At 38.5% G+C, this 22695-nt stretch overlaps 1 protein-coding gene across 1 annotated transcript in view; it reads left to right on the forward strand.

Moving 5' to 3' along the window:
• The first annotated feature begins 17078 nt into the window (after nt 1–17078).
• CPM (carboxypeptidase M) overlaps nt 17079–22695 on the forward strand; it is a 32683-nt gene continuing 27066 nt past the window's right edge. The window contains exons 1-2 of the mRNA XM_029963383.1: nt 17079–17163; nt 17309–17459. Coding sequence (XP_029819243.1) covers nt 17146–17163; nt 17309–17459 — 169 coding nt within the window. The 5' untranslated portion in view covers nt 17079–17145. The remainder of the gene's footprint in view (nt 17164–17308; nt 17460–22695) is intronic.

Here is a 22695-nt window from a genome sequence, read left to right on the forward strand (position 1 = left end):
GCATTTAAATTATTTATGTCTTCTTCTTCAAGTTGGTTTGCCTGAGATGCATTTTATCTGAATCTCATTAAAAGGATAAAGAAACTACGGTCATGACTGGATAACATTGCATGGGCGAGTCTTCTTGTAACTTCAACATCAACATGTAGAACTGCTATAATCCAGATCTAGAACTGTTCACTAAACAAAAACAGGCCCTGACTTTTTTTGTTTGTTTGTTTTTAAAACTTTTGGTAAATCTCTTTTTTTTTTGTTTTTCCTAAAGTGCTCTCAGGATTCCGGTAAGACTGGAAATCTTACTTAATTTATCAGTCATAAATTATTTCCAGGGAACAGTTTCATGCTGTAAATTTATTTTCAGGGAGCAGTTTCACAGCTATACCTCCTGTCAGAACTTTTGAAACTGGACATGTATCAACACAAATGATATCATATGTTCCTCATTTGTGGTAAAGAGTGTGCTTTACGACAAGATAGAAGAGAAAGACTTATTGGAAGAAGATTGCCAGATGCTGTCCAGAGAGTAGAGGAGGTCTTTAGCTCTGAACAGGGTGAGTCCCTGTTCCTTGCCAAACCAATAAAGTTCTGGCACTGTAACAAATGCCGCATGTGTATTTGAAGGTTTGAGAGGGAGACAATGAATAACAAAGTATTCTAATTGAATGGGGATAGAATTAGCTTTGAAACCCAATACTTGGGGTTTTTTTGCAAATTAAAGCACATCTCTTTATATATATGTATATATAAATAATCTTGAGCATTCCAATTATGTATTAAAAAGGTGTCTTTTATAATTTATGGAAATCAAGCTTTGGAAAGCTGTTTCCCATTTGTCCTCCATGCTGCTGCTGCTGCAATAAACTAGAAACTCTGAATTCGCAGATAACAACTAAGTAGCAATCAGCTACAAGAAGTTCATATGAAAGATGAGGCTTGTTCCTGTGCTGACCAGGATGCTGTCTTCCACTAAACAGAGACCTCTCAAGAGAAGAAAATAAATTTTCTACTCCCTATTCTTAGAGTAAAAGGCACAAGAGAGAAACCATGGGAGAAACTATCAATAGGAATACAAAAAGGTATACCAGCCTTGAGAAAGATGACCAAGTAAAAGAAAACCTCCAGAGAAATGAATTATTTAGAATTTATACAGAGGGTCGTCCTGGGGGTTTCACAGTAAAATTACAATTTGACCATGGTGAAAGTCTCACCATTCTAGTGGAATTACCAGGTGAAAAGTGAAGCAAGTCCCTAGTAGCTGCTGGATGTTAGGATATTGCTTGATATTAGCTGCCAGATATTAGCTTATCCAGCAGCGTGATGAAGAAGTCTAGATACAAGACACCTATCCCAAATTAAAAAAAAAAAAAAAAAAAAAAAAAGAAAGATGTATAAAAAAGAACCATTTACTTTTATTGGGGTTTTCTTTTTTTATCTTTTAATTTGCCTATTTATTTTTACACTCATGGGATCTCTAACATGGCTTCCAAAAAGTTTTGGAAGAAAGAAAGAGCAAAAATATTCCCCGTTGTTAGCGAATTTAAGACAATTAAAATGAGGCATTCAAACTGAGAAAATCTAAGAGGTATCACAATAAAAAAGTAGTTCAGTCTCAATGACAGTGGCATTATGAAAATCAGGAATGTGTTTTCAATTAAATATGCGAGCACATGCCTGAATGAGATCAGAGAGGAGTGTGTACATTGACTGCACAGGAAATAGTAGAAAGAAAAGAGACGTTTTAAGTGAGAACCTGAATAAGTGCTGTTGATACTGTAATGGTTAAGAGCTGAGAGAACTGTGGGGTTAGCACTATAAGAAAGAAAAGGTGAACCAGTTAATTATAGAAGTGCTTATTATAGTAAAAAATACTTGGTGTAGCATCATGTGTAGTTTTGCAGCACTGAGATTAGAAAAGAAAGTCACTTTGTGCAGGGCTGTACTGGGGATATTTTTTAATGCTTATAGGAGGAAACTGATGGAATGGAAATATATCATCAAAACCAGATGCTTGTCACTTGTGGAGACTGATAATCAAAACTTTCCAATTTAATGAAAAGGGGTGGTTTGGGGTTTTTTGGTTTGGTTTGGTTTTAGTGTTTTGTTTGTTTGTTTGTTTTTCTCTAAAAGAGCTTAACAGGTGTTAGAAATGTACAATAATGTTAAAAGAAAAACATGTTGCCACTGGGGTCATACAACTGCAAATCCACTTCCTCACCCAGGGTGTGGTAATTACTATATGTAATGTTTTAATCTTATTGTTTATCTGACAAGATAAATTAGAGCAAGAGAAAACTTTCTGGATGGTTTTGCTGTCCAGACATTGCTATCTTATATTGCAAATCAGATATGCAGAACATATGTCAAGTCCTGTACCTACAGCTGTCAGATGATTGCCTGTATTTTAACTTAATATGTGACCTTACAGATTGTTTAGAAATGGATGAGTAGAGTATGTAAATCTTTGCAGTGCAGGAAGTGACAAAAATATGTGTATTTGTTCTGTAATCTTCATGAAGGGTCATGATTAGAATTACATGATATACAAGAAATCAGCATCAAACTTCATCACATAAAGGCAGTTGTTTGTTAACTTTAAACTAATGCCTTTAGGTGTCTGCTAAACTACTGAGCTACATGCTAAAACATCCTACCTTTACTGGATTCATTAGCTAGGTAGATTTCCAGAAATTACAGATTAGTCAAATTGTGGCCATGTTGGAATCCCTGGAATGGCTCCTAATCATTGTAATTTTAATTGTTATAATGACTTTGTTAACTGCACAGACTGTTTTGTTGATAAAAATGAAATACTTACCAAAATGAGTAACAGTGATTGTGGAGTAATGGATAGGGTTAAAAATTAAAGGAAAATAAGAAGGAGACGCAGCTGCTGCTTCGTGGATGAAACATGGTCATGATGCCTCATAAAGGTTCCCTAAACACTGATTACACCTGTTATTGGAGGATGCACTGGAAAGAGGAATTATGTGAAAGCAATGTGTCCTCCCTCTGCAAACATCCTGCAGGAAGGGGAACATGGTGACGTTTTGGCCATACCTGTCCACATAGAAAGTTAGATGCCAAGGACAACTACCCAGGTACACGCTCATGACTAGAGTCAACAAACTCCACCTAAAGAAATCTAAAGAAATAGCATAAAAGGAAGTTGGAAATGGAGAAAAAAATCAGAGGAATCATAAAATCAACCGGTTGGAAATGATCTCTGAGATCATCAAGTCCAACCCTTGATCCCACACCACTGTGGTTACTAGACCATAGCACTAAGTGCCACATCCAGTCTCATCTTAAAAGCCTCCAGGGATGGTGAATCCATCACCTCCCTGGGCAGCCCATTCCAGTGTCTGATTACTCTCTCTGTAAAAAATTTCTTCCTAATATCCAACCTAAACCTCCCCTGGCACAGCTTAAGACCATGCCCTCTTGTCCTACTGCTGGTTGCCTGGGAGAAGAGACCAACCTCCACCTGGCTACAACCTCTTTTCAGGCAGTTGTAGAGAGTGATGAGGTCTCCCCTGAGCCTCCTCTTCTCCAGGCTAAACAAACCCAGCTCCCTCAGCCTCAAGATTTCCGCTGAAACTGCTGGATCAGCCAATGGGCTGAACCTGTTTTCCCTCCCTTTAGGGATGCCTGTTGGGTGAGAAACTTATGCTATGCATGCTGATTACTGCTTTAAGGACTAGAGCTTGTGTTTTCTCCACAATATATTTAGTAGATTGTTTTGTATTAGAGTTTATGCTTGTGTTTGCTTTATAGTATTATTAGATTGCTTTAAGTGTGTTTTTGCAGACAGACCCTCTCACCGACGACCACAAACCTTATTAACGTGTTACGATTTGTATTGATAAAAAGGGTTATTCCATGCTGACAGTTTACTGGCAATGGGATAACACATGGGAAGACCTGCTGAGGGATCTCCCTTAAGCTCTTACATGGCAGTCCCCATAAAGGGCAACTGAATTACCCTGATCTTGTGAATCTGTCTGGTGAAGAGTTCCCTATGGGATACTTGACAGACCATATCAGACTTATATGGTTTCATTTTCCCTGGGGCACTAACAGAAAAATACATCTCTGTGGGTCAAGAAAATCTCCCCTCTCTAAGGGTCGGGTGAATCACCCCTCTTTTCATGTCACAAGCTCTGAATTACAGGCCATTCACAGGTCTGTAACCATCATTATGAGTCAGGACCAGATAGGAAATAGCAGGTGACTCCTAAGAGTTCCTTTGCTTCGTCCTGTTTAGGAGGAGTTTTAGCTAGAAGGATGTTTGCAATATACTTTCTATTCTTGGGAGTGACATGTCTTACAGTTTGTAGACTACCAGAAGGGGAAGTTTTGGTTATCCTTAAAAACACCGTGTATGTAATGTTAGAAATAACACCTGCTATAGGATGGGGACAGTGAACCAGGTTTCATGGGCTCTCCCTGCAGTGGTTTCTCCTGGAGTCAGAGTACTAATCTGATCTGCCTTGCTTTTCAGAGCAGTAAGTTTGTGATGCAACAGGACAGATTTTGTAAAAATTTGCCTTCAAATGAAGAAAGATTATGGGGCCGAATTCCTGTGTACCAATATGGAAAGGCAGTGCTGGTAGGAAACAACACTACAAGGCATATAGTCAGAGAAATGGAAACAAAACTCCAGTGTCCCAGACCTCAGAACAGTCCAGATATCACCAGTGAAAGGACAAGATTGGCTCAGTGATGTGCATCCCAGAAAGATAGGACAAAAACCCTACTGTAGCTTATTTCTGTGAATACAGTGGACTAATACAGTAACAGCCCGTACCAGAAGGCAATAGTCATGTGTTAGTGGCTTACAGACAGTATTAAATCTTTCAGAACATAAATAAATACCCCTGAAAAGCAGGGTGATTTTGAAAAGTCTGCTAGTGAAGCATAAGGAAGCCTGACATGACAGTCTTCTCAGGAAGCTTGTTCAAAAACTATCTAGACAGTCCTCATCGTTATAAAGGTATGCAATACCTAAGACCAGTTTGTGGCAGCCACACAAGCCACCACAGACAGAAATGTTCATTTTTTGATGCAGGTCAACTGTCATGTGACTCTTCACTCAGTGCATCTATTACCCAGAATTATTCACACTATAGTTTCCAAGAGCCCAGTGTTCCCAAATTACCTTCAGCAGTCTTAGCATTTCTGTGTCAGGGCCTGACCTGTACTACAGGGCAAATAGTCTTCTCAATTGTAACAACATTTTAAAATTAATAAATTCTTCTGAATAATATGTTCATACATTTTAAATCTCCTGTACGCATTTTTCTTTCCTTGCCTTAACTTTCCATTTGTGGAGCTACAGTAATGTCAGCAGAGCTACAGCATTTATTATAGGATGAAGTGCAGAGTGTTTATAAGAAAAGACCAAATTGAATATATGGCAGTTCAGGCGAAACAGTAGCATTTTCAACACTCCATACAGGGCTATAGTAAACTTACTCTCTTTTTCTGTGTTTGTTTGCAGGACATAACCATAGAGTCACAATATACTGCTTGTGCTTTATAATTGGATGTCTAGTTTTCCCAAAGCGTTGAGCAGATAATTTTGAAGTATTCATCAAACGTGCATTTTAAGCAAACAGAGCACCAAGCTGGATTTCAATTTTTGCTTAAATGTACAAGTCGAAAGAGCCAATGGTGAAACAGGGCTGCTTCTGACTTCCTTCTGTGCCTGGAGTAATCTTACACTAGAAGGATAAGCAGTTTATTTGATGATTCAATTTAAAGCCTTTTCTGAGCATAATGAAGTGACAGTATCCTTCTGTGGTAGGAGAGTTTGTTGTAGGAAATTTTAGTGAAAGGCTCTTTTGTTCTGCCTTTACTATTTTTAAAATCTGTCAATTTACTTCATGCACAGCCTGAGTTTTTTTACTAGAGATGAACCTAAGGTTCTGGTTTTTGAGTCTTTTTGAAGTATGATATGTTGGGTTTGTCCTTTTTACAGAGAAAATGATGAGTCAAGATAGCCAGTTCCAAAAGTGGATTTAGTCTTAAGGTCTAAATTCTATGACTTATCAAAAAACCTAGTGTTTTTGCCTTGGGTTTTAATAGTCTAATGTTTTTACTTCATTAATATTTGAGTATTTTTATTTTAGTGCCCTGATAATGTCATTTCGCTGTGTACATTCTGTCATTCTTTATATTCTAATATTTAATATGAAGACTTTCTACTTCCAATATCTTCTACTTTATGAAACTTAAGCTTAATATATTTAGACTTATTTCAGGCCTTACATAAGTGAATGTATCTCTCAGAAACTTGAAAGCTCTTATTTCTGTTTATGGAAACCTGAATTTGACCCACTGCTTGCTTTGTGAATAAGGAATAAATAATAACAGGGAGCTTAGGTTATTAGTAATGAACCATGTCATTAGTTATACAAAATTCATCGGACCCATTTCTTTGCTGACATTACATAAATACATCAAAGCCTTCACAACACCCCTTGTTTACTTAGCAATGCATCCTTTTTGTGTTGTGTTTTGTTTTTTTTTTAAGAAGACTCTCAAGTGCTTAGAGTTTTTACTGGATGAATGGTATTGAACCTCAGAGCCATAGATTGCCAGTCTGATTGTTGTCTCCAGTTTTATGGGTCTCCCATTAATCAGAACTGTGTATTCAAACTCCAGGTATGGATGAGAGCATAAAAAAGGTGAAAATAGTTGAACTTTGAAGGGTAGGAGAGATATGTTCACAGCATGCTCAAAAAATGCTCTGTGTATTCTCAGTGGGCCCTTCCAAGTCAAATTTTTTGATTCCTTCATTTTTGTTATAATTTATGCTTTTAAATGAATGTATCTGCTCTCCCCAGTTCATTTAGATAATTTTGGTACTTTCAAAGCTTCTTAGCACACTTCTTTTAAATATCATCCCCTGACTGTTTCCCTGCACTTTTATCTCTTTCTCAGGAGTAATCACAGTTGACTGAAGCTCCCAGCACACAGTGGTCATTCCCACCAAGTTAAGGAAATTGATTAATTAAAATATCAATGTCTTTTAATGTTACCCTTCTTTAATACCCAAACTATCTAACTTAAACATTTGACTGATGCTTCTTAGATTAGTCAAAGTAACACAAAAGAACTTATAAAAATTACTGAAAGAAAGATTTCTACCCAGTTTTTTAGATGTGGGGAGCAGGTTACTTAGTAAACACTGAAAAAGAAAGATCCTTGAGTATGTTTTTACTAGAAAAAAAGCTCACTAATTTTAAATCCTGAAAACTCCACAGCTAACAAACTTTGGAAAAGTGTGTATTCTGTGTAACGTTCAGTCTCATATAATGAAGGACATTTTTCTGTTTATACATCCTACTTGACTCTATGAGTGGATATTAAGATATGATGCTGAGATTATTATTGAATAAACAGTTTAAACAGGTTTTATAAGTGTTTTTGTAACTCTTAAGAATATTCTTATATGTAATGCTCACTTATACACTTATTTAATTTTCTGTATAATTTTGTAATTGTTTTATATTTTATGAACAAATACTTTATGTATGTTAGAAATAAAAAGGTTTAACAAAAAGAGAATTGTGTGAGCAAAGAGAAGAAGACATCAGATTCATGAGAAATCATACATTGCAGTATATAAAAATATGCAACGCTTTTTAAAACATAATCTGTGGGATGATATGGAAAATAGTGTTGGCTATTAGGACATCAAGCCAGTGTTCTGAAAAGTCCCACTACTTTTTTTTTTATTCTGAAAACCTGACATAGAGTAGAAATTTAGTTCTTATGCTTTCCTAATTTACTAAGTATTTGCTCAAGTAATAAAAACCACAAAGCATTTATTATGCCATATTGCACTGTCAGAGTCCCATTAGTGGGACAATAGCAGGTAAAATAGAAATGACAGAACTGAAAGTCACCAAAGACTTGAGAGATTTTAGCCACTGGTGACATGAAAGCACATTGATATCCAAGAGAAGAGAGGCAGCTGATTGATGAATGGTTAAAATGGCTTGGCTTGCTATGACCTAGACTGTTTCCTAAATAGTTCTGAGAAAAACTATAATTTTTTCCCCAGTGTTAATAAAAAGAAAGGAAAAAATGTCTGTGGCCTCAAAGAACAATCTGAAGAGTGCTCTTATCACCTGCTGGATACCTTGGGATGCTTCCTCATCAGACTGAGGTTACAGGGTGCAAGAAGAAAACATAGTTCTGGGTTTAATGTTGCAGGTTATGTCTCTGCCTCTACTGTGTGATGCCACATTGTTGAACTACTTACCAGCTGTGCTGTGTTTCTTTTTAGGGACCTAGACTGTCATGGAGAAGTCAACTTTTTTAAAGTCTCTAATAGTTACAGCAGCAGCTGAAGTCAGTGATGGTTTTCTTTTAAGTGTTAAGAAAGTGTTATAATACTAACTATCCTCAAAAATCAGTTTGCTGGTATTTCAGATTGACTCCTAAGACTGATGAAAACTTTTGATCCTATTTTTTTCTGTACACCACTGCCTCGTCTGTAAAATGAGGATAACATCAGGCTTCAGAGAGGCTTATGAATATATGCTAATGATTGTAAATTATTAATATTTCATTTTTATGAATGTGACAAATAAAGCATCCTGAGGAAATTGACAATTTAATCCTCCTAGTGGGGTTTGGGATGTCTTTTTGTACTTAAAAAAGTGGTTTATTGAAATGTACCAGTATCATGTAAATTAGATTGGTTTTAAAGTTTACCTTGAATACAAAATAAGAGGATTACATTTCCCTTGAAAGTAAATCAGCTGTAAATACAGATTATATACAAAGCTGGTCAGATGCTGATCTCCTTGTATAGATGAACATTATTTGGATGGACTGGATATTGTTTGTTGGAGATGCCAGGAAAAGCAGGACAGAAGCTAACAGCAATAGAATTAATGCTAGTGTTGCTTGCAAAATGTAAGAAAAGAAAACTCTTCTCGTCTGACTCCTGCTGAGTTCAGCAAAATATCACTTCATGACTGTCCATCTTTATAAATGAAAGACATTGCATTAGCAAAATGACTGGTTCCATCACAAGTCTCCACTTTTGAAAGGAAAACACACAAAATCTTGAATGTTGACTGATCTCACAAATCACCCTATTAACTCTGGTTTAATATAAAACAATGTAAACTCTACAGGAGACAGACATTTCCAGAACTGTAGAAGCCCTAACTATGAAAGCTCCCAAGCCTATTCCATCTCCTACGAGATAGCATGTGTCATCTCAATAAGATGTGTAACTGTGACTGAAATCAAGACGACTTTGGCATAAGTTTAAAGTTGTTGAACATATGATTGTTTACTGGCTCAGATAGATATTTACAGATAGATAAAGGCTGGACAACACATGGAGATCTTTTTTGTAATTTTAGAATCTAGACAAAAGTACCAAAAATTACCGAGAGCAATTAGGACAACACTGTCTGAAGAGGAAGAAATAAATTTTGGTCCTTTTATAAGGAATCATGTCCTAGATATAAACTTTTGCAAGGAATAATGTATTTTGTGGGTTTTTTCCTCACATGCAGTGAGAAGAAATAATTGTTTGAAGAAAAAGAAAGAAGTCAGACAGTGAGCTAGTAAAGTGATCACCTATTTTAGTTACATTTAGATTACAAAGCAAAATTTAAAGGTCTCATCTCATGAAATCTGAATCTAAGGGAGCCAAGAAGAATAAAACCCCTGAGTTTACATTAATATGACTTACATCATAACATCAGAAGAAGATGTAAGTTTTGTCAGCTGAGGTTCTCCTTTAAGTTTAGTAGACTTTTTTAAATTATTGTAATTAAAATAAAAGCAAGAACTTCCTTCAGTTCACATAAGAACTGGCCAACATTCCAGTCCTGTAAAACGTCTGCCACAATGAATCTAAAATCTGTACTATAAATCTGTAAGCCAGCAATCACATTAGGCTTATATTATAATACATTTGTAATCATGGTAGTTACTTTGAAATAATACTAAATCTGGAGCATAATAGGCCTATGAATATTAGGACAAGATTAAATAATTTATGTTCAAAGAAGCCAAATATGGGGCGTGTAAATGTTTGAATGATCAAATATCTATATCCATGGCAATCTATGGAAATTTTTGTAATGTACAATGGAATTTGAAGTATCAGCCCACAACAAGATAGTTTTAAGGACAAAATAATTCTCTGAACAGTTTAGTCATCAATCAGAATCTTTCATGAAGCTAGGCTTGCATGGGAGCAGTCATGCTAAAGGAAGGATTCAAAAAAATACTTGGCATATAATGAAAAGGACAGATTGAGGCTCCATAATCATCCATTAAAAACCCTGAAGGATGAACAATAACTAAAATTATGTGGAAAACAATCAACTACCGAAAAGGTTTTGTCAATCTTTGCAGTCCATGCAACATTCAGTCTTGTTCCCTGTTGTGGAGATTTGAATAGATGTCTTGAAATGAGGATATCCTTAAAGTAATCGTAATTTAGCGATTTCCTTTACCACGGGCTCTCTGGGGAATTAATGATTTTCTTGTGTATTTTCAGGCTTCCTGTGTGTGAGAATGCCAAAAAGGATTATTAATGCAAATGAAATGAGGCTACTCTTTCTTAAACACCTGAAATCCTCATTCCCAGGGGAGAATTTTATATTATATTTACACAGTCATATATTAAGAAAATTAAAATGCAGACATTGGACCCTGTAAATTTTTCTCCTTCTGTAGCTGGTACAGGAAATTGTTCCAATCTGGGGCTTGCTTAGATGTCAGTTTGGTGCCTGATGACCATGCTTAAGCCTGCTGTAATATATGTTATTTTGAAACATCCATTCCAAGGATGTGCCAAGAATAATAAAGTGTCCCTTATCCTATACATCTTTTCTAAGTGTGGATTTGACAGGAAGAATTGCTGAGTGGTCACTTTTAGGGAAGCATTGTTGTAACAAAATGTTTATTCTTACATGACTTAGTTTAAGAACAAAGCATCCTAAAGGCAAGAATTCACTTAAAAGTCTTGTAAATAAGTAACGTCAAAAATTTAATTACATACAAATTTAATGGACCAGGACAGAATTAAAGCTTACCTGGTCTTTCTTACTTCATATCAAATCTTGACCACTTTTATAGTTTTCTAATAATTCTGTGAAAGATGAACTAGTGGGGAAAAATTCTCTGCTGTCAGCCAAACAACTTTTTTCATTCTAATTTTTAATTTGCTGATGAAGTTATGTGTGACCTTCAATAATCCACCTTCAAAGCCTGAGTATTGAAAGATTCTCTCTTTCCAGGTTGTGTCTTAGTAAGGGCTGCTCTTTAGCCAGCCTCCATAGCCACCATGGGAGCAGCTTTTCTTTGTGGACTTACAAGCATTTGTGAATAAAAGTTATTATTTCCAGTGCTCTTTTGTGCAGGCTGTCATGTTCATAAAATACTGACTGTATTGAGATTACCTTAATAAGCTTTCTGTCATGACAAGTTGCCTTGGAAGGCTTCTGTGACTGGAGGAACTATTCGTATATTATAATTTTCTCTACAGAGCAATCAACAGTATTAGAGTAAGGGTAGCAGAGGTTCCCATATTTGTAAGAGCATTTTCTTTCTCAAATTTCTGTCTAATTGACATTACAAGACTGTTTGACAAGCCCTAATTAATCTACAGTTAAATTCAGTGTTAATGAGTTCGTATCATTAGCACAGTAGGAGAGGTAAAAGGATTTCACATCCAGCCTATCTCTAAGGAACAAGCCATTGCCAGAAGTGAGGCACTGAACAATAGTCTCTCTCTTCTGAGCTCAGCTCATGCTTCCAAAGAAATTCTCTTTTGACCTGTGGTAACCCACACCTACCTCCTCCTAGCCAGCAGTTCACTCTCACTTCACTTTCACTCTCCATGGACTGTCTAGCTCTTCTGCTCCCCCAGCCAAGGCCAGTGCTTCTATGGGCTGGATCAGGGAGCCGAGCCAGGTGAAAATAAAGAGATTCTTTGGAGAGAGAGAGAGTGTGTGTGTGTGTGTGTATGTGTTTGGGATAGCTTCCAGATACACCAGTTCCTCTATTCAACTGCAAACAACTGACCACTGGCGAAAGGGAGGCAGGAAGGCTGGGTAAAGGGATGCCTCTCTCAGGGACAGCTCAGTTTTGGGTTGTTTTTAGCTGGCCACAAAACCATACCCATATCTTTGGAGAAAAGGAGCCTGCATGGATCCTATGGTTTAATAAATGACAGCCTAACCAGTACACAGCCAGTACAGATTAATCCAAGAAAAGACTTGCCAGCTGCTTTCAGTGAGGTCAAGCAAGTGGCATATTTGTTTATTGCACCACTAAACATTCATTTTTAAACTGCCAATCAGCAAATTCATAGCTATTGTATATCTAGAAAGCCCACTTTTCTTTTCTTTCCCAAAAGAAAAAGGTTGGTTCAAAACATCACAATGTATACTTTTCACTGATAGGAGATTTCAGCACATACTGTTTACTGGGTTGTCTGTGAAGAGGCCCACTATGCATAAATCAGTCCAGAGAAATAGAGGATTGTTTTATTACACAATGAAGATTTCCAAAAAGGTCTTAATTCCTTGTTCAGGAAGTGGCACCACTGTTTACTTGAAACAGATACATTACGTGGCCTGGAGGAATTTTTTTTAAGGAGACAGACTTGCTGTCATTGTGAGTAAGAGTGTTGTATTGTTCTTGAAAATGACAATTAGGAATGTATTTTGATTTGAAGGTAATTAGCAAAAAGGGCAAAACGCTACTCCAAAGCTTGACAAATTTTCCAAATGAGGAAAACTAAAATGAGTCCAGCTCTTGGGATACATTTCAGATTATTCAAAAATATTGCTTAATATCAACAAGAAATCAGCTATGAAGAATTTCTGTAATTTCCATGGTATTAACTGCAATGCATTTCATATACAAATTAGCAGACCTGACAAGATGCTATGCCAACATCTTAAATCTCTCAAATTTTTTTACCCTGAGGTCAGATTATCAAGATGTTAATGTGTAGAAAGACTACTCTCTGTCCTTTTTCATATGAACTCCCCTGCTGAATCCTCTCAGTTGCTTTTTCTCAACCACAGTACCTATAGTCCTTCCACCTTCCAGCCTCCACTCACCTCCTCAAGACCTCTGTGGACACTTCTCACCTTCTTTCTTCCCGTTTACTTCCCTGAAATGCATCAGTCCACGGGCTGATGAACTTCCCATCAAACCTTCATGCCTTTCCCCGTTCTTAGTCCTGTGCTTTCACCTACTCGGGGACACATTATACTACAGGTGCAAAATGAAGTTCTGCCACTCCAAGGATAATTTCTTTTCCAATTACCTCTAATTCTGTGTAAACTGCTGAAAGGGCAAGTATAAGCCAATTTAAAAGGAGAAAGATAAAACCGAAAAAATTTACAATTATATTACAATACACAACACTCAAAACCTTTGTCTTGAAAGAGATCATGTTCTCATGCCTCAACCCCCCATGGAGCAGAACTGACCTGTTCTACCATAGCACATGTTGTCATATGGTAGCTCAGAATCTCTGCTGTATGCAGATTTTGCTGTTTGCAAGATGGGATGAGTGAGAGGCTTGTCAGACACGCAGTTGCTGTTCCAGAGTCCCCAGATAAATCAGCGTTTGTCTGGACAGCTCTAAACAATAGCAGCTGCTAACAGTCCCCCCGGGATCATCTTTTGATTTCAGATTACCAGACACAGCAGGGCATCCTTTCCTTCTTCTGGGATAGTCCTTGTGCTGGGATGGAGGGGAGAAGATTTATGAACCAAATATGCAAGCCTAAGCTGAGAATTGCCAGCGTGGTAGAGACAACTAATCTGTTGGTGAATGCTCGAGAGCTTTCTGGTGCTTTTGTGTTCTTTCTTGCAGGGAATCTACCTTTTGCCCTACTAATAGCAGCTCATTAATTGATCAGTGCAGGTATTATACACCAGAAAGGCTTCATTGCTGTTTATTCTGATGCTTCGTATAGTTGTTTATGCTTTCCAGGACTGTGTTGTCCTATTAGCTTCGTGTGTCTGTTGTAATTTGTACTGAATCCACTCCTCTGTTCCATCTCACTTGAGAAAGCCTTTATCTCGTGTTTTTCCCACAGAGAAATCTGATTGTCAGATCCGTGATTGATTCTGTAACAATCTGATTGTTACATCCACTGATGTAAAAGAACAAGAAGCTGTTGTCTGCATACCTGGGACATGATTTCAGACAAGACAGCTTTAATAGCAGCAGTGATCCTTAAAAAACTTAATCCTTTTTGGTGATATCTTTGTATTTCTTGCCAAAAATATTCTGATGTTTCAGTTATAATGTAGTGCACTCATTTTTTTTTTACTAATCTTCAGAAAGTGCAGAATCCTGTTTCAACAACGACAAAACAATTAAGATTTCAAATTCCATGACCGGCTCAGTGAATGGCTCTCCAAAGTCACAAAAGCTTCCACAAGATTCTTATGCTGCTGATACCTATTTCAAATGTGTCCGTAAAGTGTCAGTCTTACGGTGCTACCTAACTATTGCTTGAAGAATTGTTCGTACCTGTTGCTTGTGGTAGGAATTTCTGTACCTGTCACTAGAGGGCAACGCAGCTGCTCACATCATCACACCACTCGGATGAGTTCCCAAGAAGCTCCCTGCTGAGATCTGCCGGTGCGAAGTTCACGCAAAAATTTGCAATTTTTTCTCTACAAACCCCATGCTCGGGTGCTAACTTTGATAGTTACTTGTTGAATACTCTTGAATCGACGATCCAGAATGACACTGAGAGGAGACTGATGTTGCTTACAGCAAGAAACCTTGACTTCTCTGTTTATGCCACTTCCTCATAGGGATCATTGCCCGCTGCAGTGCTGAGAACAACTGCAATCAGTTTTTGACACGTAGTCCCTGATTTTGAACTTCTGATGCTAATGAAAGATTTATCACTGACTTGGTTTCAGGCAGGATTTGGTCTTTGGTACTGATTTTTACCCACAAATGCGTATACCAGGATATTATTGGTCCGTGTTTGCTTAAACTGACCTTCTGAAAAGTGATTCAAATGCAGTAGGTATCCGAGTTCCATATAGGCTGGGGAAAAAAAAAGAAAAAAAAAAAGAAAAATTTTTATTCAGTCACATGTTACTCAAATATTGCCAAACAGGCGGACTTGCCTTAACTCGCATCACCTGAAATGGAAACAATCTATCATTTTGAACACTCCTAAATGCAATAATACTCTCATTTAACGATGACTATCCTGGCTACATTAAAGGGTGATGCAATTTCCAAATGAGATAACGCCGTGTGATTATATAGTATCGAAGGTGAATTTAGTCATTTCAGAGATAAAGATTTTACACTCCCTATGATTTTTGCTGTGTTGCCAACACCTACTCTGCCTTGGAGTCAGAGTTGTCTGATTTCATGTGATTATCTCGGGAAGGTTTCCAAGTACGTTTTTGTTGGATTACCACCTATTTTCTTCCCTGCTTATTCAAGTGGTGTCTCTCAGTCATCTTTCAAGGAGCATATAAATATGTATATTTAAGTCGAACAAATTCAAACATGAAGTTCACATATTGACTCCTTCCTCCTGCTTCTCAGCAGACACATTTGCAGTGTAACCCCACAGTTTTCCTCCCATTCCACATAGCAGGTAACTCTAACCAAAATAAACGATCAACATTTTTTTTTTAATAAAGAAGGTAAAAGACATCCATATTTAGGTCTTTCAAGAATTTTCTTTAATGATAAGAGAGAGAAAGTCTTGTCAAATTATAAGAGTTAAAACATGGTGAAGTCAGTGCATGGGAGAAAGGCTCTAGATCTGTTCCCCTCCCCTAGAATACCATGCTAGAAGGCACATAGTTCAACAGAAATATAACATTATATATCTCTTTTAACCAAGTAGCCTTGTACTTTGCATACATCCCATGTCATATATGATATGTAAGTCCCTCCCATGAACTAAGAAGGGCCTGGATGTGGATATCTTCCATTTTCACATATGTTTCTCCTACATTGGGATACTACATATACTTGTATTAAAATATAGTTTCAAGATTTTTTTTCTTAAAGTTTTTGGGTAAAAAAAATGGTATTTTTTAATTTAATGGTAACTTTTTGTTTAATAAGAACTTTTATTAACACAGTGTCTTCTATTTGGAATGCAGGACTTGTTATTTGGGATTGGCTCATACCTTCCCTTCCTTCAACATCCTTTTCTGACATTGACCAGTATAGTAAACTTCAGAAGAAGGCAGATGAAATCCCACTGCTGGTTATAATTTTTTTTGTAATAAAAATTATACAGCATTTACAACAGTTACATTCTAACACTCAGCTATATCCACATTTATATTTTGAAATAAACATAAACACTGTCTTAGTTTTTGTTGCTGGAGGCCAGTTTCACTTTCTTTCTCTTAGCCCTTTTCAATCTTAAAGACAATAAAAGGTGATGAAAAAGTCTTTGTGGTGAATCCCAAGACTGAGATATCCCCAGGGCAATGTGGTTAGTGCAGAACGAAGAAAGGCATTTAATTCTGTAGATAGAATCCAGTCCTTTCAGTAAGTGAATACAACCCTATTAAAAACTCATCGTAAACCAAAACAATAACAAAACCCGCTAAGCACAGATTTTGTTGGATTTGCAGATAAATTCTCTCACGAGTCCCTATGCATGCAGAAGGTTTTGTCTGCTGCCGTCTGATCACACACCAGGAACATACAGGGGCTGAGGAGATTTATTTTAACAACCCTTCTTCTGAATCAAAACACGACCCAAAATCAGAATGTGAACTTTTGCGCCCCCGGACGGTTTTGAGTTTGGTTTGTTTACTTTTTCTTTTAGCCCTCTGGTAAGAAAAACGAGAAGAACCCATCAGGGATTGATCAATAGAGGATAACAGTGAGGGCTGCGCCGCCCGCCGCGGCGCTGGACGGAGTCGCGCCCCGCGCAGGTGAGAGCTTTTGGCGGGGCGGGAAGGAGGGAGGGGACAAGGAGAGGGATGTCTCCCTTCTCCCCGGCCCTGGGGCGGGCCGGGGGGACCTGAGTGGATGGGTCTCACGTCAGTCAGGGGCAGGGCGAGGCCGGCGGCGGGGGATGGCGTCCCCCGCCCGGTGCGGGGCTGCAGTCGTGGAGGAGCGGCGGCACCATGCGGGCGGCCGCCGGGGTAGGGCGGGAGGCACCTGCTCCCTGCGAGGCAGGCGGGAGGGCTCCCTCCGCGGGACTGTCGCTATCTCGGCTTTGCTGCCGCTGCGACAGTCCCGCGGAGGGAGGCTCATCCAGCGCTGTTCGGTTCATCCCTTTCTTTCTAGGACGTGGTGGGCATCCTGTGCTTGGTTTCTGTGGCGGCCACGCTGGATTTCAAGTACCACCACGCCGAGGAGCTGGAGAAGTACCTGAAGGGGGTTCACGCCGAGTACCCCTCCCTCACCCACTTGCACAGCATCGGGCGATCGGTGGAAGGTAAGGCGGGGGGAGCGGAGAGGGGAGAGAAGGCTTTTTGTTTTAATTAAATTGGGACAGGTGAGGGTAAAGGTGGCTGTGGTAGCGTTTCGTGGGCGCTTGCTGGCGGCGGGGCTGCTCTAACAAATCTCTGTCAAGTTTCCTCTTCCTCTTCCTTAAGCGTGAATAACACACTCTGGCTGAAGAGTCTTCGTATGACGGGTATATCGGGGTAAAAGTTCTCCCAACACCTACATGTCTTTGAGAATTGGAAACCTCCTAAGTGGCAGTTTCAGAAAGAGGGCTGTCTTTAAGGAGTTTAAAATGTGTAGGACCCACTTGCCAAGTGCCTGTTCTACGTGGGACTGCAATGACACTGTGTTTTCTAACTTGTGGTTTTGTTAAAAATACCTTCTTTTTTGTTTGTTTGGATTTTAACTTTATCCATTATTCCAGTAAATCTGGACTGACTAGAAAAAGGATTTCAAATTCCGTACTGATACAAGGTTCTGTGCTTTAAATGAAGAATGGGACTTCAGTCTCAAACCCTACAGAAAAATGTACTGAAATCAATAATCACCTTTCTGGCCTTATATAAATATTTGATTTTGTCTCTCTATGACTGGTACTTTCTTACCATAAATTTATTGGAGGGGGAAGAATTTCTATTTTTTTTTAAAGATATTCGAAAGATTAGTGTTTTGTTAGCAAATAAAAACCACTTTAGTAGATTCCAGTTCAGGAAACTAAGTTACTTTGATAAGAGGTATAAAACTAGATAGAGAATTCCTTCTTTAGAAACATCATCTGTTCCTCTAATCCCATTTCATACCACTGGAAGGAGACAGTTGTAGCTTCTATTATCAAATCTGTGCTTGAGTTTAAAAAAAAAAAAAATCCGTATTCTACTTGGTAGATAATCATGATGAATGCTAGTATTTCCTTTTCCTGCTTACTTCTTTGTTTTACCATGTATATCATAGTAGACAAGGAATGTAAAGTTATTTAAACTGTGTTGGTATTGGTTTCATCAAAGGCAGAATTAGATTGGATTGTGTTATTCATGCACGCAAGAGAAGACTAGTTCCTGTGAGTATAGTTCCCTCCAGTACAAACTACCAATTACCCACATCCTCATTTTCCTACCTTAAGGGAACTTAGCTAACATTCTGATGATAGGAATAGATCCTGACTTTTCTGCCAGGAACTCTGCTGGCTTATCTTCATGCAGGTAGGAAAAAACCTTTCATCCAACCTGAGAGATTGAAACTCTGGCTTTTACATATCTAGATACGTTAAAGTTGATAACATGAAGTGTTCAACTTGTCTTTGTTCCATCAGGATGGAAACTGGAAATTCATCATCTCTTGCTTTTGACTGAGCAGTGCACTGAAACCTCATTCAGATTTTGATACATTGCCTTCTGCTTTGCCAAACTTAGTGAGAGGAGAATTGTGTGGGCTTTCCTTGTTCTGCCAACTACATGTCATGATTCATGACTCTGTGCCTGCAGTGTTTTCCTGAATGGAATAGGTGGGCAGTGGAAAGTTTTTCAGTGCCATGTAAAGCAGAATGGTAGTGAAAAATGTTCAGTGCTTCTCTTTTATCTCATTGTAAATGTTAAGAGATTTCTACCTGTGTTAAGAAATGTGCCTTCAGAGTCCCCTGGAATGTGGCAGAGGATGGTACTGAATTAGGGTCTAATTTCCTTTCATTTCTTTCAGTAAAAAAAAAAAAAAAAGTTTTATGACAACAGTGGTTATTTAATTTTGGTGAAAATGAAGTTTCTATTTTGGTCAATGGGCTGAAGTTCTATTCCTCTTTTCTCAGTTAAGCTGACACAAACAAGACTGTATGTGCATGCACTTACTTTACTAGTGTTGTCTCTGCCAATTAGCATTAAATCATGATAGCAAAATGTACTTATTTAAATTAATTTCCACTTCTCGTTATCAATAGCATAAAACTGAGATCAATGCAATGTAGTAAATTGACATTCCTGATATGGAAATTCTTGATGATGAATACAAAATCCCATGGATCAAAGTAGTGTCTATAAAGCCAACAGACATAATTTTACTGTTATCATAAATGGCTACTGTTCCCATATTATTTGTTAATCTAGGGTTTACTACAATTTTATCTAATAATCTAGTATTTTATTCTACCATCTAGATTTGGATTATGAAGAATGTTTGACTACTCCGTGTGTAGACACAGAGCTCTGCCAGGGTGTAGAGTCTTCTTGCAGAATCCTACAGTTTAGGTCTGGGGCCCATCTAGTCTGAGCTCCTATTCAAAGCAAGGCCAATTTGAGAGTTAGATTATGATGCTCAGGGCCCTCTCCACTCAAGTTCTGAATATCTGCAAAGATGGAGATTCTAAAGGGTCTCTGAGTACCTGATCCAGTGGTCAACTACCTTTGTTGTGCAGATGTTTTCCTTTTTCTGATTAGAATTTCCCTTGCTATGAGTAATGTTAACTGTCCTTTTGCTGTGTGCCTCTAAAGGTTTGGCTCTGTCTCTCTGTAATGTCCCTTTATTTACTGGAAGATTGTAGTTGTATCCAGGCTAAATAAACTGACCTACCCCAGCCTCTCCTCAGACACAATGTGATCATCTCAGTGACACTCTGCTGGACTTCCTCTGATGTGGTGTTGTCTCTCTTGTGTCCAAGAACTCATAGCAGGGCATGGTACTCCAGATGTAGCTTTAATAATGCTGAGTGGAGGGGAATATTAATTTCTCTCAAGATACTGGTTTCAGTTCTTGCTGATGCACCCACCCCAACACACAGACGTTTTTTTCTGCTGTGAGAACACATTAATGACTCACATTTATCTTGTCTACCTGGGCATTGATCCCACATCCTGCAGCCTCTAGGCTGCACAGCTGCCACCTAACCAATCTACAGCCTGTACAAGCATGGGGTTATTTTCTTGGGTTCATGATCCAAATGTGGTTCATTCCAGGTGCAGGGTTTTGCATTTACATTTGTCAGACTTAATGAACTTTCTTTTGAAAAGTTCCTACAACTTGCCAACGCCCCTCTGAATGGTAGCCCTGGCCTTCCTGAAGATATTAAACAGTATCAGCTTTAGTATTGACTGTTGAGGAATGTTGCTAATGATTTGCTGTCTCTTGAACCACCAGCTGCTCAGTTCAGCCAGCCTGTGACCTTACTGTAGTCTACTCCTTTATTCCGTATGTTCCCATCTTGTTTTCGAAGGTACTGTGAGGGTGACTAGGCACTGGAACAGGCTGCTCAGGGAAGTCATGAGGTCTCCATCCTTGGAGATATTCAGAAGCTGTCTAGACACAGTTCTGGGTGTAGCAGGCCCTGCTTGAGCAGGGGGGTTGGACCAGGTGACCTCTGAAGGTCCAATCCAACTGACCCTGTGATTCTGTTGAAAGCCTTGCTAAGGTCAAGACTAAAGAGATAGGGTGCTTTCCTCTTTCCCACTAAGTCAGTCATTTCTGCATAAAACCTAAGCAGTCAAGTATGATTTGTCATTGATAAATTTTAGGTGAAATTTACAAAGTGGATTTATTTGATGTATGTAGACAGCAATGTACGCAGAAAAAACAGTACCAAGATCCTCAATGGAACGCAAACTGAAAGAAGCTCAGTCTGTTTTGTGATGGTTTGCATCGCCATATAGAAATTCCCCTCTGACAGATTACTGGGAAGAATGTGTTTGAGACTGGCTATGACCTGTTCAGTCTCCACGTTTGCACATTTGGAAGCTATGATATTTAATTATGCATCTTCTCTGCTAAGCTATTATCCTTAAGCAAGGGGGGAAAGGAGCTTAAAAAGATGTAGCCCATTGGCTGACAAAACTGAGTGTTATGTGTTTGATCTAATTTAGTGAGCATCCTCAAATCCTTCAAGACTCGTAGGCGATCTACATGTTTGTGAGAGACTTGATATGGTCTTAGCGGCCAGTAGGCAGAGATGTGTGATGGCCCAGAAAATATCTTAATTCTTTTATATTGTTTCAGGTGTGTTGTTGAATAAACTCATAAAAGATCTTTGGCAGGAGTTCTGTTTTCTAATACGTCCAACCTCAGAACGGCATGTGCTCTGTATAATAATAGAGGAAGCTGCAGAGCTACATCAATCTGGAGAATGTGACCTGATGTAATCATATTAACCTGTCCTGCCTAATGCCACTCCAGTGAAAAACAGACTGACTCTTCAGCAAGCAAATCTTAGAGTCCATTAGCAAAAAGAAAATATTTGATGTATGCATGTGATCTGTGGCTTTTCATTGTTCAAGATACAGTGCTCTTGTGATCCTTTGAAAAGAAAATGAAGGTGGTGGGAAGCAGACTTAAGGATTCTAACAGACCTGATGATCTTCTTAGGAGGACAAAGACAAGCAACTCTTGAAAGAGCCAAGTGACTTTCATAATAGATCCACACTCTTTAAAAACTCTTTTCAAATACTCTCTGGATTCAGATAAAGCCAATTATAGGTTGGTTTAGATCTAGATTTTCTGGAGGCCAGTCTGCATTTTTGGAATTCCAGTCAACTTGGAACAATTGTAAACATCCTTAGGCCAGATTCTCCTCACTGAGCAAAAAGTTATGTTTGGTTAAAGTACTTCTGTCTTTACCTAGTGAAGTTTCAAAGTTGGTTTCATAGATTGACATGTCTGGCAGATTCCATCATTGGAGAGTCAAAAACTAAAACAAACTGACCAGATTTAATTCTGGTTCCACCAGAAATTCTCAGAAATATCTTGCAAAAAACTGTCCTAAAGCTTATTTAGGTGAGAACTATGTGGTTTAGTCATCCTATTCTGATGCTTAGTATTCAATTGCTCTCTCTATTGCCCTTGGCCTGGCACATTCTGTCCATTAATCTTAAGCACTTTGCTAACTTTGATTTTTTTATTTTCTTTATTTTGTGAATTAGTGAATATTGCTTATTAGCATTCTGCTACCCCTGCTCTATAAGTGGAGAGGCTGAAACATGCAGGGGGGGGGGTGTATGGTTTGTGTGGGTTTTAAAGTTCCTGGAGGACTTGCCCATGGCTGAGTGCACAGATAATACTATGTACTACAGGGAGGGTGTTCTCAGTGGAGCTCCCAGCAGGCCAGATTTCCCAGTGACTCCAAAGAGGTGCCTTTGGAACTCATTATGTCTCCTTATGTCTCCTTCTTGCCTGCATTCATGGGTTTTCCTCTGTGGAAAACAGAAGGGAATGGCGCATGCCCTGGTTTCGATCTGATAAGCAGCTGTGACTTC

Source organism: Manacus vitellinus, unplaced genomic scaffold (genome assembly GCF_001715985.3).
Source record: "Manacus vitellinus isolate BGI_N305 unplaced genomic scaffold, ASM171598v3 scaffold_5_pilon, whole genome shotgun sequence".
NCBI lineage: Eukaryota > Metazoa > Chordata > Aves > Passeriformes > Pipridae > Manacus > Manacus vitellinus.